The following is a 25626-nucleotide window of genomic DNA, read 5'->3' on the forward strand; positions in this document are numbered from 1 at the left end:
TTATGTTAAAATCGCCAGAGGCGCGGGCAGCGGGCGTTTTATATAGAAAATCGATTTTTCTTTTATTTCATTCAGCAGTCCGCGCGGAGGAGGAGGAGAAGAAGTGAGGGAGAGGGTTGCCGTCGGATTTGGGAGCGAATCCAAGCGATTTTAGGAGGAATCCAAGCCAAGATCACCAATTTGTCCATAAACCAGGTATGTAGATTAATTTTTTTTTGTTTTGGTTCTATAAAAACCTTGTTTTTCATTGTTTTTAAAGAATTTTTGGAAATTTTTCATTGATTTGGGATGGGTTGTTTGTTATGACTATGAGAACCAATTTTTTATTTTTATTTTCTCATTTTCTTTAAACATTGTTTATTTTTTTTGATTTTTCATTGTTTTTTGGCATTTGGTTGGGTAACTTGGGTTTAGAAATTGGGATTTTGGAAATAATTAGCTTGTAATTTTGCAAATGCTAAATTGTAATTTGTATTTACTATTATCATTTATGTAATCCTAAATTCCTATTTCCTAATCCTTATTTTTCCATAGGTTTGCAAATTCAAAATTCAAAAACAAACATGCCAAGGAAATTGGATCCTTTCTGGGAATATGGTGACCCTAAAACTCCGAATGATAGACAAAACTTGTATTGCAAGTTGTGTGGAAAGGAAATATTCGGGGGGGTGTACAGGTTGAAGTTCCACCTTGCACAAATCCCTGGACGTGATGTGGGGCCCTGTCTAAAGACAAATGCTGAAATTATCCAAAAAGCCATGAGAGCATTGGGAGAATTAGAGCACACTAGAGACGCCAAAGAAGAACTCAAAAGGCAACTAAAAAGGTCAGCTGAAGGAAATGGGCCAAGTGGCACAGGTTCTACTGCAGCGTTAGTCAATCCGGTAGCTGCATCATCATATTTTGTTCCTCGAACCACACCTGGTTCACAACCAACTATTGGTTCAATGCTAAAAAGAACTGAAAAAGAAAAAGCTGACAAGTTGATGACAAAATTTCTCCTCTGGAGTGATATTCCTTTCAGCATTATAAGGAATAATCCATTTTTCCAACCTACTGTTGATGCTATTGCCAGTGTTGGCCCGGGGTACAAACTCCCTTCTCTTCATGATTTCAGAGGCCGGCTTCTTCAAGATGAAAAGCGTGACTGCACCCAAAGATTGGAGGATTTTAGGGCATCATGGGCACAAACAGGATGCACTGTTATGTCAGATGGTTGGACTGACCAAAAGGGGAGAACCCTTATAAACTTCTTGGTTAGTTGTCCCTTGGGGACTATGTTTATCAAATCTGTTGATGCAACTCATCAAATCAAAGATGCAAAAACTTTATGTGATTTGCTGGATGTGTTTATTTTGGAGGTGGGTGCAGAAAATGTTGTCCAAGTCATAACGGACAATGCTGCAAATTATGTTGCTGCTGGTAGAATGCTTATGGACAGGCATCCTGCTTTATTTTGGACACCTTGTGCTGCCCATTGTATTGATTTGATGTTAGAGGACATTGGGAAAATTCCCTTTGTCAAAGAGGTTGTTGACTCATCAAAAAGCATCACAAAATTTATTTACAATCACACATCTGTGCTTAGCTTGATGAGAAAATGCACCAACAACAAAGAGTTGGTGCGCCCCGCCATTACACGGTTTGCGACGAGTTTCATATCTCTTCAATCCCTCTTGAATTCTATGTGGGATTTGAAGAGAATGTTTCTTTCAGAGGAGTGGCGTGCTTCGTCAATGAGCCGCAAACCAGAAGGAGAGGCCGTCTGCAGACTAGTTTCATACCAGGAAGACTTCTGGGCGGGAGTGCAGGAGGTGTGCGCTGTTACAGAACCTTTGGTAAAGGTTCTTCGGTTGGTTGATGCTGAGAAGCCCGCAATGGGCTATTTGTATGAAGCCATGGACAGGGCCAAAGAAGCCATTCGGTCCTACTATGATGACAAGGGAGATGATGGGTTCCAAAGACAACTCCTTCTATGGAACGTCATTGATGAGCGATGGAACAACACACTCCATCGTCCCATTCATGCTGCTGGCCTTTTCCTGAACCCTGCATTTTCTTATGCATGTGGGTTTAATTTTGATGTTGAGGTCGTGGAAGGATTATTAACCTGTGTCCAGAAGATGGTGAGAACTCCAGAAGAACGTATGGAGGTCTCTAGACAAATTGAGCAATATAAGTTGTCAGCTGGCACATTTGGCTTTGAGATGGCTGTCATTGATAGGACGGTTAAAATGCCAGGTATTTTTTAGTTTGTAGTATGTACTTTGTAACTTTGTTTCAAATTTCATTGTTTCTTCAAATTCCATTTTTTTCTTATGTTTATTTAAAATTTTCTTTGTAATTTTGTTGTAGACGCATGGTGGAAGATGTATGGTGGCAGAGTACCCCTTTTGCAAAATCTTGCCGTACGCATCCTCAGCCAAACATGCAGCTCCTCGGGATGTGAGCGCAATTGGAGTGTATTTGAAAAAATACACAACAAGAAGCGCAATAGGTTAACACTTAAACATTTAAAATATTGCAAATTTCCAAATAAATTTTTGAATTCATTAAAGTTTTAAACAATATTTTTTTTATAATATTAATTATTAATTTATTATTTCATGAACTTTGTACAGGTTGGAGTCCCATAGACTTAATGACATGGTCTATGTCTACTACAATCTTCGATTGTGGGTGAAACAACTAGAGAAGACACCTGATACGGAAGCCATCTCATTGGATGGGATTGACACCACTGCTGAATGGAGGGTTGAGACCGAGAGGCCTCTCATGGATCCCACTGAGGATTGGTTAGTGCAGGATGAGGGGGAGGAGGAGGGGGAGGAGGAGGAGGAGGAGGAGGAGGAGGAGGAGCAGGAGCAGGAGTAGGAGGAGGAGTTGGAGGAGCAGGAGGAGGAGGTGACACCGCCTACCCGGGCTACCCGGGCTACCACTACCACCAGTAGAGGACGTGGTCTCCGTCCACCTCAGCCTCCTGTAGCTGCTACTACTAGTTCTTCAGCTTCTAGAGCACGTCAGACTCCACTGCCATTTCCACCACCACAGGCACCAGCTTCTACATCTAGAGGGAAAGAGAAAGTTGTGCCATTTTCTCGCAAGAGGGGCAGAGGAAATCAATAGGATTAGACTTTCATTTTATTGTATATGACATTATGACATGATGAGATACATTATCATATTTTTTGTTGATATTTTGAGGCTGAGTTGGACTTGGGACTCAGGACTTACTATTCAGGACATGATTCAATGTTATGTGTGATTTTAGCGCTAGAAATGATATTAAACATCTTATATATTAGTTTTTTTATCATATTTATGTGTCAATGTAGTTATTTTATGTTGTAGATGGTTTAGATATTAAAAAAATTGAAAAAAATTGAAAAAAAATGAATATTTTTGTGCCAAACGATTTTTTCCCGCTTTTTTCCGATTTTTTCCTGATTTTAACGATTTTTTCCGCTTTTTTCCCGGCGTCGATTAAATCCCGATCGCGATGTGTGCAACACTGATATATAGTTGAAAATCAAATTTGGAAGTTGCAAAAGTTTTGGAGTGCTGGAACCTTCATTAATATGCTCAAGATGAAGTACATGTGCATACCATAGCCTTCTTTGAAGGCTAGCACAAATCCTTCCAGCTTTGCAAAACCTAAGGCAAATCAACAAAGAACAAGGAAGCATGAAGATCTAATGGTCCATAACTATACCAACATACCTTCCAAGGCAAGATGTCCTCACGTCCTTTTCTTTACTATTCCACCTTAGAGTATTATCACAAAATCTCCAATAACTAAAGTATAAACCCTAACTGTAAACCTTAAAAATGCTTGAAAACTAAGAAACCATAATGACGCGAGAGACAAAGAGAGAGGCTATTGAGAGAGAGAGGCTATTGTGCACTCTCCCCTAGGTCACATCTAGTCACAAGAGTGAATATAAGTGAGTGAATGAATATATATTGATGGAAAGACTCTCTCATTGCTCTATTTATATGAGAAGTAAGGGAGACCAACAATACAGTGTGGGCATTAGACAATGAGCACTTGTAGGCCAACATAAGGGAGATGGTACATTGTAAAGTACATGTGTCAAAGGAGATGTCGTGCAGAATAATGGCTACAAGGTGATGTAGCTATGCAAGGCAAGTCCACATCCCACCATATCAAGCCTTCAAAGAGTTCGTTGACCTTATAAACAATGTACTCCACTAGGTCAACAACCCTTGTGTGAAAATTGTTGAAGCTCCTTATGTCCCCATCTCCAATCCTTTGAATAGGAATCCAAGCTGCCACATGCCATATAGGCCTTGATGCCCTCCTCAAAGTTGCGCAATGCTCCTCATCCCATGTAGGGTGTTCTCTAAGCAAGGTTATCTTTCTTGGGGCCCCAAAGAAGGGTGTCCACCAAACTCTTGAGAACTCTAATTCCCAAGGGAAGAACACTAAGTTAGCGACTCTCTCATTGCTCTATTTATATGAGAAGTAAGGGAGACAAACAATACAATGTGGGCATTAGACAATGAGCACTTGTAGGCCAACATAAGGGATATGGTACATTGTAAAGTACATGTGTCAAAGGAAATGTTATGCAAAATAATGGTTACAAGGTGATGTAGTTATGCAAGGTAAGTTCACATCCCCTCCATATCAAGCCTTCACAGAGTTCGTTGACCTTCTAAGTAATATACTCCACTAGGTCAACAATCCTTGTGTGAAAATTGTTGAAGCTCCTTATGTCCCCATCTCCATTCCTTTGAATAGGAATCCAATCTACCACATGCCATATAGGCCTTGATGCCCTCCTCAAAGTTGCACAATGCTCCTCATCCCATGTGGGGTGTTCTCTAAGCAAGTGTATCTTTCTTGGGGTCCCAAGAAGGGCATCCACCAAACTGTTGAGAACTCTAATTCCTAAGGGAAGAACATTAAGCTAGCGACCATTTGAGGTCAAGCATCCATGGAGCAAGCTATCAATTTTGCAAATCCATCAACAACTATCTATCATGTGCTAATCATTCTTGGACAACTAGGGGTTGACCATACACCATTTACCCCAAATATTATGAAGCACTCCAAGCATGGTGTAAACACTTTTAGAGTAACCTCAAAAGTTAACATTCCCTCTTTACTAGGAAAGTGTTTAGATTGTTACTTGTTGACTCCCTATGCAATTACCAAATGTCTACTTGCCACAATCTTTTAATCAACCATTATCATCTATAAAGAACTTATCATCCATGTTATCACACCATCTTGATTTATAATGAATGATGAACACCTGTGAATATAAAGGAATCTCTCTATGGAATAGAAGCAACATGCCAAATTTCGTTGTCCTCCAAGGCAACAACATGGGCAAAAATCAATAGAGACCACATCATGAGTTATTTGGGACATCTTGTAACATACCTCGACCTCTTGTCGATTTATTCCCCCTTTTTGGGAAATTCTTACTTGATAATTTACATAATGCAATGCATACTAATATCATAATTATCTTCTTTCAGTTAACGTATAGATACGTTTCATTAACATATATAACATTTGCAGCGGGAATAAATATAGAAGATAATACTTATCTTTTAATTGTCCAATTGGTTGCAGGTCTTCGACGTTCCACCAAACCATGCTATTCGTTTTCTTTCAACGAGTCACCCCTCATCTAGGGCTTTGACTCCATGGGCATCAACTCGCCCAAATCCTAGTACAAGCTCAGTACCAACAACCGCCAACCAAGGTACCAAGCCTGACAGCCTCCAACCAGTAGTCCCATGGGTTCTAGTAGTTCCATTACCCTCACGGGTCTACCAGGTTCTCTTCCAGGTCTTCACACAATCAAGTTACTAAACCCGGTAGCCTCCAACCAACAAAATTATGGATTCGAGGAGTTCCATCGCCCTCACGAGCCTTCTATGTACTCTTTGGAGCATACAGCTCAATAATAGACATAAATATATATTTTTATTGTGTCTTATATATTGCCTTGGGTGCCTCTTGGTGCAAGGTCATGATCTTTTGATCATGCCCTTTTGCCTAATTAACCTATAATTACAACTTCTTAAATTTTTACATAACATTGCCTTCCTCTTGAAAAGATGCTTTGTCCTCAAATCATACGTAACGACGGGTGTTGTTGACGAAATGCTTTTGTCTCCCAAGAGGCTTCTTCTTCTGGTCGATTCTTCCACTGGATAAGGTACTCTTTAATTACTTGAGATAGTAATTTCTTTTCCCTGGTGGTAACAATTCCTTTTGGTTCTAAAATGAACTTGCCTTCATCATCTAATACTATAAAGTGTACTTTGTACTTTTCTCATAAAGTCACTTTATAACACTTGTGACTTTAATATATTAAAGTACATAGTACATCACCCATAAAAAGTAACTCTACTCCATGACAATGCCCCTAGACTAAAAGTCATTAAAGTGTCTTCCTAGGCCAAAAGGACAAATGCACTTAGGAAGACCTCCTTGGTACCCTTATTTTCAACACTCCCTCTTATTGTGGAGGGTGTTTCTCACCACTCCCATTCTGTCTCTGAAAAATATGTGAGAATATTTGCTACCTATTCATTAATGGATATATAATCAAGCTTCACAACTACCCTCTGAACCTAGTATCTTATGAAGTGGTACCAATCATGAAATACTAGATTCTTAGAGAGTTTGATATAACACTAATTGTCACAGTATATCATAGTTGGTCTCAGCCATAGTTTTAAAAACTAGTTGGCTTGAATTGGAAACCAGTCAAATTGCCCGATTCATTGGACGACCGGGTCAAACCGGACAAAAAACCTGTTTTATGGGCCTATTTCGCCAAAAAACCACAAAAACCAGCCCAAACCGGCTGGTTAATTGCCATGACAGCTACAAACCCTACAGACTGCAGTTTTGTAAGTTTTGATGTTGTTTTGAGGGAAATTTGGGGTTGTTTCCCTCCAAAAACAACCTGTCTAAGAAAAGCATGCTTCCCCTCTCATTTGCTTCACACATATCAACCCTAGCAAGCAATCAATGCCAAATGGTAATGTTAAATTCTTAAAGTAAAAGTGACATTTCCTTTATTTTTCATTTTCATCCTTTTACTTAATTTTTTAACATTACCATGAAATGACTGGGGATGTTTGAGAGTGGTTTCAACCTCGTTGGATTTCATATGGAAAAACTAGAATTTTAGAGTCCACTCAAAATTCAACAGACTTAATGGTTTGCAGGATTTCATGGTTTGGGGGTTTTCAATGTTTTCATTTGATTCTATCATGCACGAGGGTATGAGATTGGCGTTTGATCAAGAGCATAAAGCCCTTTAGGAACATTGATATTGGTGGCATTGATTTTTGAACTTTGTTGATGTTGGTGGTATTGATTGTTGAACTCCTCTACCATGGCCTTAACAATAATGTACCCTTCACTCAAAGGAAAATAATTAGTTAGGGATGTTAAGCTTTTTCTATCACATTATAAGGCTAAGGAGATGAACCCTTCACTCAAACCAAAATCACTAGTTACGAATGCTAAACTTCAATTTCTATCATATTATAAGGTTGAGAAATCCAAGTCTGAAGACTTTGAGTGAGATAATGTTTATGTATCTCTTGCCTATGATCCCATTTTTAGTAGCGCTGAATCAGTGATGAAGTGATGAGTTTCATGAGTGATCATTCATCAGTGATTTGTAGTTTTGATGTCTATTTTTGCTACTACTACTACCACTATGCTAAGGTTGCAGAGGAGTTTTAGGAGTCCTCAAACACTTAGCCAGATTATTTATGAATCTCATGTTCATGATCCCTTGTCTAGTAGTGGTGATGAGTTTGATCATGATGAGGAGTGATCGTTTTGATCACTGATATGTAGACTTGTAGTAGGCCAATGACCCCATAGCTTATAATGTTGTTTTTGGACTCTAGAGGCCATTTATAGCCTCATTGATTATGTATTATGTTGCTGATATGTATTGCAGTCGGTGCCAATGTGATATATTCACCTTTCTTTGTATATAGATGAGCAAACTTTGCATATTTTATCTCTATTGATTTGGAATCATGGTTTTAAATCTTAAAAATAGTTTTTTCATTAAAACTTATTATTTTCATGTATTTTTTTAAAGACTGGTTCATTGAGATTTGACCAGTCCCAATTTGAAACTCGGTTTGATAGGTGGACCTGTCCAGTCGTTGGTTTCAATTTTTAAAACTATGGTCTCAGCTTTTGAACAAATAACCCATGTAGCATCTTACGAAGCCAAAGTTCCTCGCAACTTGCCTGACTCGTTGCCATATACTCTGTCTCTGTGCTGCACAGTGCCACTGACCTTTGTTTCCTGCTGAACCAAGACACAACTGCTGAGCCCTACAAGAAACAACACCCAAAAGTACTCTTCTTATCACTAGCATTGCCAACCCAATTCGAGTCTGTGCAACCAATCAATCCAACTCCATCACCCTGACATAGTCTAGACCATAGTCCACTATGCCCTGACATAGTCTAGTCCATCATAAAAAGACTCGATATGTTGACTGTGAAACAAATATGTGGTCTAGTGTTGACCAGACACATCGAGGAACCAATCAATTGACGATACAAGGTGGGGTTCACCAACTTGGGATCTAAAGCAACTTCTTCCATCCGCCATAGATGAACATGAACTTGGGATCTAAAGCTTCAAAGTTTGACATGACATCCGCCACATAACCACTCAACCTCTCTGGTGGTCTGCTCTCCCTCACTGATCACTTGGGTTTCCCCACTGCCTCCTGTGCTTCCTTTAGGGTCTCGCGAAGCCATCTTGGCTCCCTCTTCCCTATAGTAGCCTCCTCAACTGGAATGGGAAAGTCCTCATCTGGAGCCTCTCCTCTTGACGAGGAAGGCCCTCCTGTGGTCTGTGGTGATCCTGGACTATGAGATCATGCACTCGGTGATATCATACTCTGTAAAATTGTCACCCCTGAAGAACGTGATCTTCTTGATCCTGGTGTACCACTTGAAGATCCTGATATCTATGGTGTGGCCCCCTGCTGAGGAGCCTACTGCTCTACTCATTCAACCTCCCGAGACCTCCTCAAGGCCCTCTTCTCAAATCTCACATCCTGCCTTATGACAACTTTCCTGAGTGAAAGAATGTATATATGGTAGGCTTTGCTAGTCTCACTGTAACCCACTAGGATACACTTCTCTGCAGTGGGTTACCAAAAAAATCCCGATGTGCCCAGTCTCAGGCTTCTTCCCAGAAAAAGCCTCCTTAGGAGTCTTGCTCCCCAAGACTCTATGTGGGTTCTTGTTTTGCAAATACACTGCAATGTTACACGCCTTGGCCCACAAGAAGAAAGGTAATCTCTAATCATGCAAAATAGCTCTAGCTACACCCAATATGGCCTTGTACTTCCTCTCTGTTTCCCCATTCCGCTGGGGGTTATAAGGCACCATGTACTCCCTCTTGATGTCCATGCTACTATGAAACTCCCTCATCTCCTTGGTAGTATACTCACCCCCATTATTTGATCTCAACACCTTGATCATCTTCCCCGTTTGGTTCTCCTCAAGAGCCTTAAACTCTTGGAACATCTTCAAGACCTCATCCTTGGTCTTCAGAAGGAAAATCCAGGTCTCCTTGGAGTGGTCATCAATGACAATCACATAGTAGTCGCACCCACTCAATGATACATGAGACATAGGACCATAAACATCAGAGTGTACCATGTCTGGGATATCTGCAGCTATGCTGTCACTGCTCGGGAAAGGTGTCTTGGTGTACTTTCCCAAAGCATACCCCCTACATACTTCATGACACTGAAGCATAAAAACTGATAGCTTGTTGACTTGATGTCGTAAAATTACACAAGAGGTATTTAATAACATATATATATATATATATATATATGTATGTATGTATGTATAAGTGATGAATGTTACAATGAGGACCCGCATTTATATACCTAAGTAGGTGTCCTTTCGTGAATGGGCATGTCTTTTTAGACATGCCTTTTCACTTAACTTAATGACTATTTAACGTAATTAATATTTGATTATTTAATATTTATATTTGTTTTATTTATTCACTTGTTATGAATTATATGCATAACAGATGCTCAATATTGAACTCATGTAAACTAGTAACCCTCGCCCTCAACATCTTGAATGCAGCTCCATGGTGCAAATGGGCTATCCTCTTGTGCCATATCTCGCACAACCCATTGCTGTTGGTCTGTGCCACCAAGGCTCTAGTAGGCTGAAACATAAACCTATATAGCCTCCCGTTGCAGACTCCAATTGCACGAGTATACTCGATACTAGATCCTTTAAGGTGTTCTCCTTGGAACACCACCTCATACCCCCTGTCCTCAATATCGGAGACTGATATCAAGTTTTCTTTAGCCTGGTAACTTAAAGAACATCTATCACTTTTAGAGGAGGTAATGACTCCCTCTCAAATGATATTGTCCCCACTCCTGCTGCTCTGACCTTGAAGTTATCTCTAAGCACAACCTCCAAGTCAATATCATCCTCTCAAAGACTCGTGATGTGCTCTCTCACTCCAATCATATGGCAAGATTCTCCATTGTCTACCAACCACACACTGAAAGATGTGACATGAGTGGCTAGACTCACCACTAAGGCAAACTTTGTGTTAAATTTGGAAGTGAACTCGTCCTCTGCTGAAGCTACAACTCCCTTCTTCTTCTTGCCCTTCTTGTTGGGACACTAAAACTAGAGTGACCGATCTTCCCACAAGCAAAGCATTCCACTTTGCTTATGTCCTTCTCCTTCACCTTTTGCTTCCCCTTCTTCTGCTTAGCTCCACTAGAAAACCTCTTCTTGGCCTTCTTCCCTCAGTTGCAAGGACAACATTGTCCTCCTTATCTCCTCCACCACACTGACTGCCCGCCTTGGCATTCCTCTTGGTCTCCTCTTGGATGATCATCCCACATCCTCCTCCAGTATGGAAAATGCTCTCTCGCCACAATGCCATGTATGAATCCATCCCATTTCTGGGTGAAACCATCTAGTGCAATCTTGACCAAATGGTCCTCAGGGATAGCCTCTCCCACCACACTGACCACTAGCCTTGGCACTCCTCTTGGATGAAATCATCCCACATCATCCTCCAGTATAGAAAATGTTGTCTCGCCACAATGCCATGTATGAATCCATCCCATTTCTGGGTGAAACCATCTAGTGCAATCCTGACCAACTGGTCCTCAGGGATAGCCTCTCCCACGGTAGCCAACTCATCTTTCACCTGTGAGATCTTGGTGAGGTATGAGGTCACACTGTCGATCTTGGTCATCTTGGTGTTTCTTAGCTTTTGCCTCAACACCATCTTCTTGTTCTCATTGGAACTCTGGTGTAATGTGACAAGGGAATCCCACATCTCATAGGCAAACTTCATTCCTGTCACATGAGGGAATAGGTGGTCTTTGATGGCATCAAGGATGATTCTCCTTGCCTTCACATTCTTCTTGTTGAAGTCCACCAATTGAGTTGGATCAGTATGAGGTTGCACAAGACTCTCCACCATGTCCCACTCTTCAACTAATTCAAGTAAAATCCTCTTTTCAGGGCCCAACCCACTCAATCTGTCCTCCACCCTCAAACCAGTGGCCATGACCCTCACAACCAACACAAAGGAGCAAATATGTTACTAGGCAATCTTCCTCCCTCTCAACCAACAAATCTCTGGGTTTTCGAATGAGGTTTTATATGATTGCCGTTCACTAATATGGCAGAAATTTGCTTGCTGGTCTCATTTATCAGTTGATGAAAACTTCAGACTTGAACCCCCTTAGGCTCTGATACCATGTAATTTTTTTTTGTTTACTGTAGACCCAACCTAGTTTCAAGTTTTTTGCATGAAGTTTAATGCCCAAACCCAACATTACATGTAGCTGATATAAATGTTAAACATGCATTCAGTGTGAAACATAAGACTACTCTTTTGACTTTTCACAATTGATACAAGAATTAAATGCAAGCACACACACACAATTTTTACATAGGGATTTTGGTCTAATGACCTTGGAAAAGCCCATAAGGGGAAAACCAGTTCTAAAGGAGGATTTAATTGCTCTTAAGGAAAATTTATACAACAGAGATAAAATCAAACTTATCTCCCTTTTTGCTTGATGAAGTCACTGCCAAGTTACATAGAAATTTGAGCCCCCACACCTTTATAAACACGGTTGTAATATGCCTTGAATTTTGTGCACAAAAACCACTGATAGTGCCTAGAATTTTGTGCCAGGCACAATAGAACTATTTCATAATTTTTTTCCTCTACACTGCCTCAAAAAACATGCTTCTAGATCCCCCAAAATTTGCGCTGATTCTCTCCTAGATTCTTGACCCTGTTGACTGAACTGTGGTTGAAGAATCAGAGGTTTGAACAACTCCTAATTACACAAGAAATACATTGAGTATCACACTCAGCTCCTCCACAAATTTGCAATGACTTCTGGCTTAAATCTCAGCCAAAAATCCTTGGAGACTCTGCCCAAAATCCTAGCCCAAAACTCTCGGGATGCATGTCGATAAAAGGGAGAAAACTCACGTTCTTCTTAAAGTTGTACGTTGCCCTTCTTTCTTTGCAATTAGAACTTCCTCCTTGCTCCCGCTTTCCTCTCCTCAAGTCTCATGGGAATAAAATGAGCCTCTCTTTCTCCTCTTTCCCTTTTTGTCATCTAAAGTGAGGAGAATGCTAACCCTTGAAATCAAGGGTTAGCATTAAATCTCAGCCCATGAGACTAATGGATGAGATCAAGTCCCCCACTTGAGCCCCTCCCTCATGTGGTCCCCCTCAATTAATGAGCCTCCTAGTACTTTATAATGTTTTGGTACCTTTATTTTCATCAACGCATTGGATTACGACCTTGCTTTAATAACTCATTCTTGCACCAAATTGATTATTCATACTTGTACTAGAACAAAGGAAAGACACCATTCAAACCACTCCAAAATCTTTTGGATCACATGATGTGTTGTGCTTGATTGCTCCAGATCAAAGAAGACACCACCATTAATCATATGAACACATCAAAACAAATCTTCCTTCCATGCCCGCATCAAATTAGAGGAGAAACACCATGGAATACTTGATCCTGAATTGCACACGTACCTCACGAGTGCCAAGCATCATTTGATTATATAGCGAACGATCTTCTTGACTGAGTCAAGTCGACTCCTCAATACCGGGGGGATTTACTATGGAAAACTTGATGGGAATCAAGTTGATGCAAAACCACAAGAGAATAACACCAGTGGAGACCATGTTTTTTGAGGCATTAGACAATGTAATTTTTTTGTTTTCACTCCTTGGCAACATCTACGTGGGCTACAAGCTACCACCTAGCATATTTTATGCAATTTGTACAATACTTCTTAGTGTAATTACACAAACTTGATAGGACACGCTAACGTAAATGATGCCCTGCATCATCAGTTGTTATACATTCAACATTAGAGTCTTCATACTTACACTGTCTTGCATAAGAAATCTATTAGATAGTCATATTAAAGCTCTGCCAAACAATGCATTAGTAGATCATTGTTGACATCAATGCCAACACAAAATTGCCAACATTTCCTACCATACAAGGCTTCAAACGGCCTCATCTTCAAAGATACTTGATACTCATTATTATAAACAAACTCCACTAGGTGAAAATATTCTTCCCATTTTGATGGTTTGTCCATCACATAAATCCTTGACATGTCTTCAATAACTTGTTTAACTCTTTTTGTTTCACCATCCAACTTTGGATGGTATGCCGTTTTAAAATTTAAATTAGTCCCAAATCCCTTAAATAAGTTTACCCAAAAATTAGACATAAAGTTGGGGTCTCTATTTGAAATGATTGCCTTGGGCACACCATGCAGCCTGGTAATTTTCCTCATGTAAATATCAACAACATTGGCTACCTTATGTGTTGACTTTTTTTGGAATGAAATGAGCAACCTCGGTGAGTTTATCTACCACAACCATGATGGAATCATGTTGCTTTTCTGTCTTGGGCAGATTTGTAATGAAATCTTTGGAAACAATTTCCCATTTCCACTCAAGAATGGGTATTGGTTGTAGCAACCCTACTGGGTGCCTATGCTCAACTTTAACCTTTTAGCATTCCACGCACTTGGCTATATAATTAGTCACTTCTTTTTTCATACCTGGCCAAAAGTATTGTTTTCTGATTGCTGAGATTATCTTTTGATACCTTGGGTGCCCAACATAAGGCACTCTATGCATCTAACTCAACACTAAATTTTTTAGCTTATGAGAATTTGATACAGATCTTGCCTTTATATAAAAGAACTCCATCTTCTTTCGTTTCATAATCCTTGTATTTGCGCTGCATTCACCTTGCTGTAGGTTGCTTTTTATTTCCATGTATTGTTGATCTGAATTCCCAACCTCAAATTCTGTTTTTTAAATATTTTGCATTGGTTATGGTTGTTGCATGCATTCCCTGCACCTTCTTGTTGAGTGCATCAAACACTCTATTTTCCTTCCCCTTTATGTTCTTAATTTTAAAATCCCAATCAACCGAAAATTCCAACCTTTTGATTTGTCTGGCATTTAAATTTGGTTATCCAAACAAATGCTTTAACCCAATGTGGTCAATTCTTAACTAAAAACTCTTTCCCATGAGGTAATGCCTCCACATCTTCAAGGCATGTTTAATGGATGCCAACTTCAGATCATTAGTGGCATAATTCTTTTCATGCTTCATGAGCTTTTTGGACTCATAACATATCACGTGCACGTTCTGCATGAAAACTCCTCCAAGTCCTTTACATGCATTTGTGCACACAAGAAAGTCTTCATCTGGATCAACTATCTTCAATAGTGGTGCACTTGTTAACAACTGGTTTAAACGTCGAAAGGCATCTTCACATTTATGAGACTAGTCAAATTGTGCACGTTTCCTTTGTAAGGAAGTAATATGATAGGTTATCCTCGAGAACCTTCCAGTGAATCTTCTGTAATAACTTGCTAAACCCATTAAAGACCTTACCTATGCCACATTTTTGGGTGTTGGCCACTCTTTAATTGCTTTAATTTTTGTTGGGTCCACTGTTATCCCTTCTTCTGAAATAATATGACCCAAATAATGAATTTTTTTATGATAAAATGAGCCCTTGCTGAGTTTGGCATATAACTAATCCTCTCGAAGTACCTAAAGCACCATCCTTAAACGCTGTTCATGCTCTTCCTCGGTTTTGGGATATATGAGGATATCATCCAAAAACACAATAATAACCTATCTAAATAATTTCGGAAGATACCATTTGTGAGGCACTTAAAACCACCTATTGCATTAGATAGTAGCCCGAATGGTACCACTATGAACTTGTAATACCCATATCGAGTTTGAAATGTTGTTTCACTGATGTCCTCTTCCTTAATCCTTCCCTGATGGTACCCTAATCTTAGATCAATTTTAGAAAATACCTTAGCTTCGTTGAGCTAGTCAAACAAATCATCCATTTTGGGCAATAGGTACTTATTCTTGACTGTGACCTTGTTCAACTGACGAAAGTCAATGCACAATCTTAGTGTACCATTCTTCTTTTTAACAACTAAGACCGAGGCACCCCATGGTGATACACTTGGGTGTATATACCCTTTTCTTAAGAGCTCTTTTAGCTACATTTTTGCAACTCTTTCAGTTCTGTTGTGCTCATCCTATATGGTGTTTTGTACATCGGTGCAGCTCCAGGGATCAAGTCTATAGAGAAAATCAATGTCTCTTTTAGGTGGTAACCTTGGAATTTCTGAAAACACATCTTCAAATTCCTTAAATATTGGATGGTTACCCAAGCTTGGTGCTTGATCCTTAGCCATCTCCTTCATGTGCGCTGCATAAATTTAACACCTTTTTTCGTAAATCCTTCTTCATTTGCATAGCTAATATTTCCTCAATAGAAATTGGCCTTGGTATTCCTTGCAATTGCCTTTGTTGCCCTTCATTGAGGCAAGTAAATGTTTTGTTGTAACCGTCTAGTATTGCATGATGCTTTTCCATCCAATCCATGTCAATTAGGCAATCATATGATCCTTGTGGTATTATGTTTAAATATGTATATGTATCTAGCCCATTTATACTGATGGGACATTCCTTCATGTTAATTTTTCATAGGGCTATATTGTTCTTTGCTTTGATAATTGCATTTCTTCATTAACACATTAAGTTCACCCCATAACATCATTCAGATTTACATCATTATTCAACAACATATGCAACTATATAGAAAGAACAATATCATCATCAACAATGCAACGAAACATAAAGGAACAATAGAAGAAAAGCATTCACACATGGAGACTAGGGCAAAACCCACTATGGGGAACACCCTTTCAAATTCTTCTTTTTCTTAGATTGTCATCAGATGATTCAGCAAAAGAGAGTACAATGATCCATATCTTCATCTATGTAACTAACTAGAAAAAACAACTACAATATCCATAATTGGACCCAACAAAGCTTATACTAAAAAAATTGATTCTGAAGTCTAATGAATTGTTACTATTTGTAGTCAACTGTCGAACCCTATGGTCACTGAGAAAAATCTTCGATCAACTGAGATTCCATCATTTAAGTCCTGGTTGCAAGAAGGATTCATGCGAGCGATTATAGCAACTTAGTCGCACCCTTAAGCCTGACATGCGAGCATGATCCAGGTGGATCTCCAGACATGAGTGGCATGAAAAGGCCTCAAAATTCAAAGTGGCGGAAAAACGATTAACTTGACATCAGATTGAAGTGCTTGTCGCCTTGATCCAATGGTGTGAACGACACTCCAATCCGAGTCCGGATGAGGAAGATAGAGGTAGTCAAAGTTGGGTTGACTTTTGCTGACTGGGCAGGATTAATGGAGACACAATTTAGACTTTTTCTCGCAAACGGAATCCAGCGAGATTCCGGGCGAAATTGTCGCCTCGTTAAAATGTCTCCTTCAGTCAAAAATCAAGATTTTTAAAATCCGCCATATTGTTTTAATAACAAAAAAATGATTAAAAAAAAACCTTATCAAAATAATGTATTAGGCCACTACCCCCGACCTCTCCCCCCATACCACGGAACCATTGTGCGGGGTCATTACCATACATGCGTGGGCCGCCCCTTGGGGCGTGGACCCAACATCCAACCACCGCCCAATTAAAGGATACAACACAGAAGGAGAAGGGACAGGTGAGGTGGGCGGGCCGCCCAAGGCGGGCCTAGCCCGACCTCCCTTCCCACTTAATAATTCTGTTATGTAAAAAAAGGGAGGGGGCGGGGTTTGACAGCCTGACCTCCTCTGTAATAAATGGATTAGTAATCACTCCGCCTAACGGAGTCCTTGAGAAGTTCGCCAGCCCATTTTTTATTTAAACTTAGTTCATCAGTGCGCCGAGGCAGAGAGGAGAGCGCATGTAGTTCGAGGTAGGTTATTTTGCAGGTGAATCAGATTTTTACTTTGTCAGATTTTGACAAATTTTATATGGTTTCAGCATTTCTCAACGCCACAAATGCAATGGTGTTGTCCGTTTCTACATCAGAGTTTTGCATTTTTCGGCCATTTTTCAGTATGGAGGTATAAAACTTCTTTTTGTAACTGATGCTTGTACTCTTCTTTTTCATGCCACTTAATGAAGGCCTCCCCATTGATCGAGCAGGGCTCGGAGACGTAGTCCAAATTGGACGAACTCCGTTATCAAGTTTTGTTGTCTTCTTTCATGCTTTTGATGTGTTTCTCCTCTTCTCTCATGTGCACATTAAATTTCTATGTTTAAGTTACAATTTATGCATGTAATTATTTAATACATCTATAAGCAAAAGATCTTGGATCAAGTGGTATCAGAGCAGGTCTTTGTAGATGTGAATTGCATGTTTGTATGCTAACAAGAAACAAGCTCCGAAGAGGCGAAGGGAAACTAAAGTCTTTCAATCTCGAAGCGGGGCTTGCACATCGAAGGAGAAACATGGCAGATGAAGAGGCTCGTCATGAAGATGAGCGCAATTTCTGTAAAACCTTCTATATAATGGCAGAAAATGTTGGTCAGTTGCTTCTAAGGTTGGAGAAAGTAGAAGAGAGAAATCTAGAAGAACAAGGTTCAGTGCATGGAAATGGTGGAGAAGAACCCCCTCCTTCTCCTTCCACGAGTGAAAGTTTTTCTTCCTCTCATCACCATCATCATAGAAATTCAAGGGATGCATCTAAGAAACCTTTCTTTAAATTAGATGTCAAATTTGATCTTCCCATGTTTAATGGTGAAAGTAATGCAGAAAAGCTTAACAACTGGATTAGGTAGATTGAAATCTAGTGCAGGATTCAATAGATCGAAGAGGACGAGGCAAAGATTCAGCTGGCCTCTCTTCGGCTGAGTAGCACCGCTCTCGTCCGGCTGGAGAGCAAATTGCGAAGCAGTAAGAGTGTGGGTAATCTTCTTTCCTCATGGCCTAGTTTGATTTCTCTATTAAAGGAATAATTTTATCCCTTGGGTTATAAACGAAAAGCCTTAATGGATTGGCAATACTTAAGGCAAGGCAGAGGTCAGGATGTTCAAAGCTTTACCGAGGAATTTAGAAAACAAGCACTTAATTTGGGCATTGCACTTGCCTCACCTGAAGTAGTAACTAAGTATATTGGATCATTACATAGTTACCTTAGACATTTATTATTATTATTTGAACCAACTACTATTGACTTGGCCAGTGTAAAGGCCATCCATCTTGAGAACATGGGCAAAAATGAAAGAGATGATCATTTCAAGAAACCACCTTTCAAACCTCCAAATGGCAAACCTAAAGTGAAAGGAAAAGGAAAGGAGAAGAGGACGACATCAACCAAGAAAGATGAAGGAGAAAGGCCTTATTGCACTCACTGCAAAAAGGAAGGTCATGACGACGATCATTATTGGAAACTATACCCAGAAAAGAAACTAAAGAAGTATGGAAGAAAAGGCAAGCAGAAGACAGTGGCAAATGTGCAGCAAGACGTTGGATCCGATTCTGAAGCATTCATCACAGCAGCAGGAACAAAAGGTACTCTTACTCCTCATGTTAATTCTGAATCACATGAAGGCACTAGTTCAATAGATGACTCTCTTCCTAATGAACGAAAGAGAATTGGGCTATTTCATATTAGAGTTATCATAAATCAGACAAAAGTGGAAACTCTATTTGATACTGGATCCCAAGCAAACTTAATCTCAGAGTCCTTGGTAAAGAAGCTAGGCTTGGAAACCAAACCACATCCAAAACCTTACCCACTTGGATGGCTACATGATAAAGCAAAACTGAATGTAACTAAGCAATGCAAGGTTAAATTTGTGATCGCTTCTAAGTTAGTGGATGAGGTAAAACTTGATGTGATACCATTGGATATTTGTGGCATGGTGTTAGGGAGTCCATATCTATATGATAGAAAGGCAATCTTCTGCCGTTATGAAAACAAATACCAAATCACAAAAGATAGGGTAGAATATATTGTAAGGGCTCATCAAACTAAAATCAATGCCAACCTTGTAAGTGCATGACAAATGAAGAGGTTGGTGAATTCCAGTAAGGGTTGCATGCTTATGGTTGTAAGGGGAAAAGATGCAGAATTATCCGATGCTTTCTAGGGTTGTGATCATGTGCATAAAAAGGAATTATGTGAATTAATTTCTAACTATGATGAGATGTTCCAGGAACCAAGGGGATTACCTCCGAAGAGGGAAATCCAACATGAGATCCATTTGCAGCATGACGCTCCTTTACCAAATATTGGCATGTACAAGATGTTGACCATTGAGATGGAGGAGATCAAAAAGCAGGTGCAAGAACTATTGAACCAAGGGGTCATCAGACCAAACACTTCTCCATGTGACTCACCGATTGTCTTAGTGCTAAAGAAAAATGGCACAAGGAGGATGTGCGTGGATTATCGAGCACTAAACAAAATCACCGTGAAAAATCATTACCCTCTTCCTCGTATTAATGACTTACTAGATCAATTAAAGAATGCTATCTATTTCACCAAATTGGATTTGCGTAGTGGTTATCACCAGGTCCGAATGGCAGAGCAGCATGTGTGGAAAACCGCCTTCAAGATCAAACAAGGGTTGTTCGAATGGATGGTGATGCCATTCAGACTTTGCAACGCTCCAACCACTTTCATGAGTGTCATGAATGATCTCTTTATGCCTTTCATTGATGAATTTGTTCTTGTATATCTAGATGATATTCTTATCTTTAGTAAAAGTTGGAATGAACATGTATGCCATGTGAAGAAAGTGCTAGATGTATTGAAAAAAGAAAAACTCTATGTAAAATTGTCATAGTGTGAGTTTGGAAAAACCTCTTTGGTTTACCTAGGTCATATTGTTGGTCATGGTCAGCTAAAAATTGGTCCTTCTAAAGTTGAAGCAATTGTAAATTGGCCTATAAGCCTACTAGTGTAACCGAGGTTCGCAGCTTTTTGGGTGTAGTACAGTATTGGAGGAGATTTATTGCCAATTTCTCTGTTATTGTAGCACCTTTACACGCATTGACAAGTGTAAAGCAAGTCTTTCAATGGGGAGGAAAGCAGCAAAAGTCCTTCGAAACATTGAAAGAAAAGATCATCACCGCACCGGTCTTGGCCTTACCAGATCTCCAACAGCCATTCGAGATTGAGACATACGCCAGTGGATATGCCATGGGAGCTGTATTGATGCAGCAAAAGAAGCCGATATGTTACCATTTAGAGAAGTTCTCTCAAGCCGTGATAAACTATCCCACTTATGACAAGGAGTTATATGCCTTGGTCTAGAGTGTGAAAAAGTGGAAACACTACCTGATTGGTAAGGAGACCATCATCCATACGGATCATCAGCCCTTGCAGTTTCTTCAATCACAAACCAAGTTGCAACAATCTCGTCATTTCAGGTGGATGGGTTTTCTTCAGCAATTCATATGGTAAGAAAGTATAAGAAGGGCATGAGCAACAAAGTGGCCGGTATGCTATCTCGCCCTCCTATTTCTGCTTCTGTTATTTTGCATAATGCTTCGTTATCTTTTGAAAGTTATGCTGAACAATATGCTAACAATGATGACTTTAAGGAGATTTATGCAAAACTAACCCATGGTTCACAGGTGGACAACTATCACTTGCAGGGGAAACTGTTGTATCACCTTGGCAAATTGTGCATACCCATAGGAGAAAGGGTACATGTAATCCGGGAGGCCCACACCTCCCTTGTGTCTGGTCATTTTGGTGTTGAAAACACTGTGTCATGTACAAATATTTTGTTTTTGGCCTCATATGAAGAACATTGTGACTCGCTATGTAAAGGGATGTGTGATGTGTTCTGTTTCAAAGCCCTCTAATAGAAAACTCGGGCTCTACACACCACTCCCTATTCCGAGTCGTCCATGGGAAAGTGTGTCGATGGATTTTGTAGGAGGTTTGCCTTTGTCTAGGAAAAGTCACGACTATTTGTATGTCGTCGTTGACTGTTTTAGTAAGATGTGTATTTTAATGCCTTGTAAAAAGCAGATCACTGCAGAGCAGACTGCTTATCTTTTCTTTCAACATGTTTGGGTCCATTTTGGGTTGCCCATATCGATTGTGTCAGATCGGGACTCTCGCTTTCTCTGAGAGTTTTGGACCAGCTTATGGAAGATGATGGACACCAAGTTGAAAAGAAGCACGATATTCATCCACAGACTAACGGACAGACAGAGGTTGTCAACCACACCGTGGTATACTTGTTGCAAGGCTATTGTGGGAAACATCCTAAGTTGTGGGATGAGCATCTTCCATATGTGCAACATTCCTACAATCGAGCAGTGCACTCATCTACGCATCGTTCACCATTTGAGACATGTTTTGGCTATCTACCAAAAGATCCTTTTGATATGGTCTTTAGAAGGGAAGATGACTCCGGTGGACGTGATGACAGGGACAAAGTGCAACGGTTCATTTAGCGGATCCAGTTGATTCACCAAGTAGTACAGGAGCAGTGGGAGAAAAGTCAAGCCCGGTACAAGGCTCGACATGACAAACGCCGAGTCGACCATCAATTTCAAGTGGGCGACAAAGTGTGGTTCCATATCAGCAAGGAAAGGATGAAGGGAGAAGGAAAGAAGTTGCGACCAATCCAGTATGGTCCGTTCACCATCTTGGAGAAGATTGGAAACAATGCCTTTCGTTTCGATTTGCCGACATATATGAAAATGTACTCCATAGTGAATGTGGAAAACTTAAAGTTGTATGAGCCACCATTGATTATGGACACCGAAGAGGTGGGCACAGTTCCTACAGTTGATGACTTTGCACTAGAGTACCTCGATGAGTTACCTGAAGATATCATCCTTGACAGAAGAACCAGGACTTCACGACGAGGAGATGTGGAATACCTTCGAGTTGGTTTCAAGGGGATGCACCCTAGCAAGGCAAAATGGCTGGAAAAAGAAAGAGTGAGGGAACAATTCCCTCACTTGCCAATTGACTGATAAAGCTTTTGGCGTCCAAAAGCTCCTCAATGGGGAGGATTGATCCAGGTGGATCTCTAGACACCAGTGGCATGGAAAAGGCTCAAAATTCAAAGTGGTGGAAAGACGATTAACTTGACATCAGATCGAAGTGCTCGTCGCCCTGATTCCAACGGTGCGAATGACACTCTAATCCGAGTCCGGATGAGGAAGATAGAGGTAGTCAAAGTTGGGTTGACTTTTGCTGACTGGGCAAGATTAATGGAGACACAATTTGGAATTTTTTCGGCGGACGGAATTTGGCCAACTCTGGCCAGATTACAGGGGAAATTGTGGCCTCGTTAAAATGTCTTCTTAGCTTCACTAGATAACTATCAAATGTGGACATGTCTGGATCGGGGAACTTGCTTTACACACAACGTTCTGCAAACATAACACTTTACCAAAACAATATGCTTAGCCTTACACGAATCATTGCTGTCAGATCAAAACTGATATCAAACTCATCAATATCATTTGTTTCACATTCTTTAGACCAGGTGGTAGGTAGAGCTCTCATCATGTCATGACTTCATCTATTATCATGGCAACAAGTTGTCATTTAATTATCAAATCAAGTCATTCTCATGATCGCAATATAAGTCACTAAATGCAAATGCATGCACCAAGGATAAGTTATGCAGGTTCCATCCATTCATTGAGTGATAACTTCACACTAAATCACAACTGTCCATACTTCAACTATTGTGCTAAGAACAAGGAGGCCAATACAAAACCATTATCAAATACCAATATTAGTCACTGAAAGTTACTATGCCCATATTGTTATCAAGGCAAATCATTAGTCTTCAAATCAAATTATTAGTCATCAGGTCGAATCCCAAATTTGCTATCATAGAAAGATCTATAGTCCAAAATATATCTCAACATAAAGTCAATGTTCTAAGTAAGCATCATGTCAAAACTCCAAACGCTACTCATCTATATCAATTAGCCAAAGCATGTCAAACTCTTGTAGCACAAACTTCAATCATAATGACACATCTACATGCGTATCCTAGTCACCCACAACCACAATTTCAGTCTACATATTCATATTATAGTAAGCATTCAAACTTTCTTGCTCACAGATCTTTTTGTTGTCTGCTCAACATCTGTAAGACTGACATCTTTCAGGTGTACTTTTGATTTTATACACAAAACTTCATTCTTATGACCTGCAGGCATAGTTGCACCCATAGGCCTTCCCTGGAAGCAGTTGGGAGGCTACAGTGGCACCTTGTAAGCCTACTTATGTGCGACTAAGGCTTAGAGTAAGGAAAAACTCTCTCTTCTCAAGTCAGAACTTTGCTGCAGATCAACAATGTTAGATATTTGTCTATTCATGCCCATAAATCATACTTCAACAGTAAAGAATATACAAATAATGCCAATGGTAATAAGAGTAAGGATCTTATGGAGAGATTCTTCTTCTCAATGGGAAGCAACTTCAGTCATCTTCATTCAAGTCATCAACCTGACTATAATATTGTCATGCATTAGCAGATATGCTAGATCATAAGGTAAGACTATATCACATATTCCTCATGGTCATATATGTTAGCATCAACTACTTCATTATGACATCATTACATCAATCATTCATCAAGGGTTAGTGTCAAATAGCTAATCTCGATACTTCAAGAATCATGATCACAACATTACTTCTTCAGTCCATCAAGTCAGGGCATTCAATTTTACCATATGCCATAATTACTAATCACATCAAAGCATAACCATGGTCAACAAAGGAGCCTGAATATAAATCTATTGTTACACTTCTATTGTCATGGCTACCATGCTTTTTACAAACGATATCAATAGTATCAAGTTGCCATCTACTAGAATCAAGGTGACAAGCTTCTTCATGGGATCAAGATATAAAGTATACAGCTATATCAAAAATCAATATTTTCAAGTAGCTTCATAGAATCAAGAAATTCATTGTGTAAGATACTTGTTCAATATCAAGTGCACCATTTCATCATAAGAACCATGAATTCAAATCACTTTCATATGCATGCATGAACCATTTGAGAAGGAGACATTCTCATCATACCTTAGGGCTTACCTTGCCATCCAATATTACAGTTGAAACATAACATTGAAACAATATACCATGCATACCTTGTAGTATTCAAATACCTGTGCATCTTTTCATTTGACATAGACAACTTGTAGCACTTTGTCATCTTTTCATCAGATGCTTCTTCCTGCACTAGCCATGATCCTCAACAAGGATTCACTTGTCATATCTCATCAAGAAGTTAGAAGCATGCAAATACTCAAATTTATAGACATGAAACATAAGTAATAATCAAATCTATAAAATAAGGACATAAAGGAGCATCATAAATCGAAAAGAACTTATCTTCAATGAGAGGTGATCCTCTTCCTCTTGAACCAACCTTCAAGAGCCATCATTATCTATTGTCTATATGAAAATGTTGCCCTCACTATTTCAATCAACTTTATCAGTGACCAGGTCTAATAGAGACTATCCCATCTAGGGCTTCATCAAATTTGTCACAAGTGCTTGAGGATCTTCACATTGACCATGCTAGGTTTCATATCTCAAATCTCTGCCATAAACCAAGGTTTCTCTCAAGCTCTAACTTCATAATATCCATCGAACCCTAATATACAAATTGCCTAAGGTTATCTTCAAACCCTAGAATTCTTTTAAGTCTCCTCCATCTTTTCTTGCTTCCATCAAAGGTGTCTCCATGGTGGTGATCTCCATGACTTTTCTTCAACCCAACTCTGATTCCATGTTAATTTTTCATAGGACTGTAATGTTCTTTGCATTGATAATTGCATTTCTTCATTAACACATTAAGTTCACCCCATAACATCATAACATTATTAAGATTTACATCATAATTTAACAACATATGTAATTATGCAAAAAGAACAATATCATCATCTTCAATGCAGCGGAACACAAAGGAACAATAAAAGAAAAACATTTACACATAGAAACATCAGCGCTGGTCGAAAACCAGGGAAAAACCCACTATGGGGAAAACCCTTTCAATTTTTTCTTCTTCCTAGATTGTCATCAAATGATTTAGCAAAAGAGAGTACAATGATCCATATATTCATCTATGTAACTAACCAACAAAAACAACTACAACTTCAATA

The 25626-nt window shown here is 39.6% G+C and overlaps 2 protein-coding genes across 2 annotated transcripts in view; both read left to right on the top strand.

Moving 5' to 3' along the window:
* TIM13 (translocase of the inner mitochondrial membrane 13) overlaps window positions 1-25626 on the top strand; it is a 69344-nt gene that overhangs the window by 9090 nt on the left and 34628 nt on the right. The gene's annotated exons all lie outside the window — the stretch shown is intronic.
* Window positions 383-2799, top strand: LOC149218821 (uncharacterized). The gene is made up of 2 exons (XM_089382478.1): window positions 383-2497; window positions 2622-2799. The coding sequence occupies exon 1, from the start codon at window positions 564-566 to the stop codon at window positions 2250-2252; it is 1689 nt and encodes a 562-aa protein (XP_089238604.1). The 5' UTR covers window positions 383-563; the 3' UTR covers window positions 2253-2497; window positions 2622-2799.

This window comes from Pinus tabuliformis, chromosome Q, assembly GCF_031772625.1.
Source record: "Pinus tabuliformis cultivar Carrire ecotype Pingquan chromosome Q, CPIR1, whole genome shotgun sequence".
Classification (NCBI taxonomy): domain Eukaryota; kingdom Viridiplantae; phylum Streptophyta; class Pinopsida; order Pinales; family Pinaceae; genus Pinus; species Pinus tabuliformis.

Excerpts from the sequence above, each read along its gene's own strand:
- LOC149218821 (XM_089382478.1), top strand. The coding sequence starts at position 564 with ATGCCAAGGAAATTGGATCCTTTCTGGGAATATGGTGACCCTAAAACT.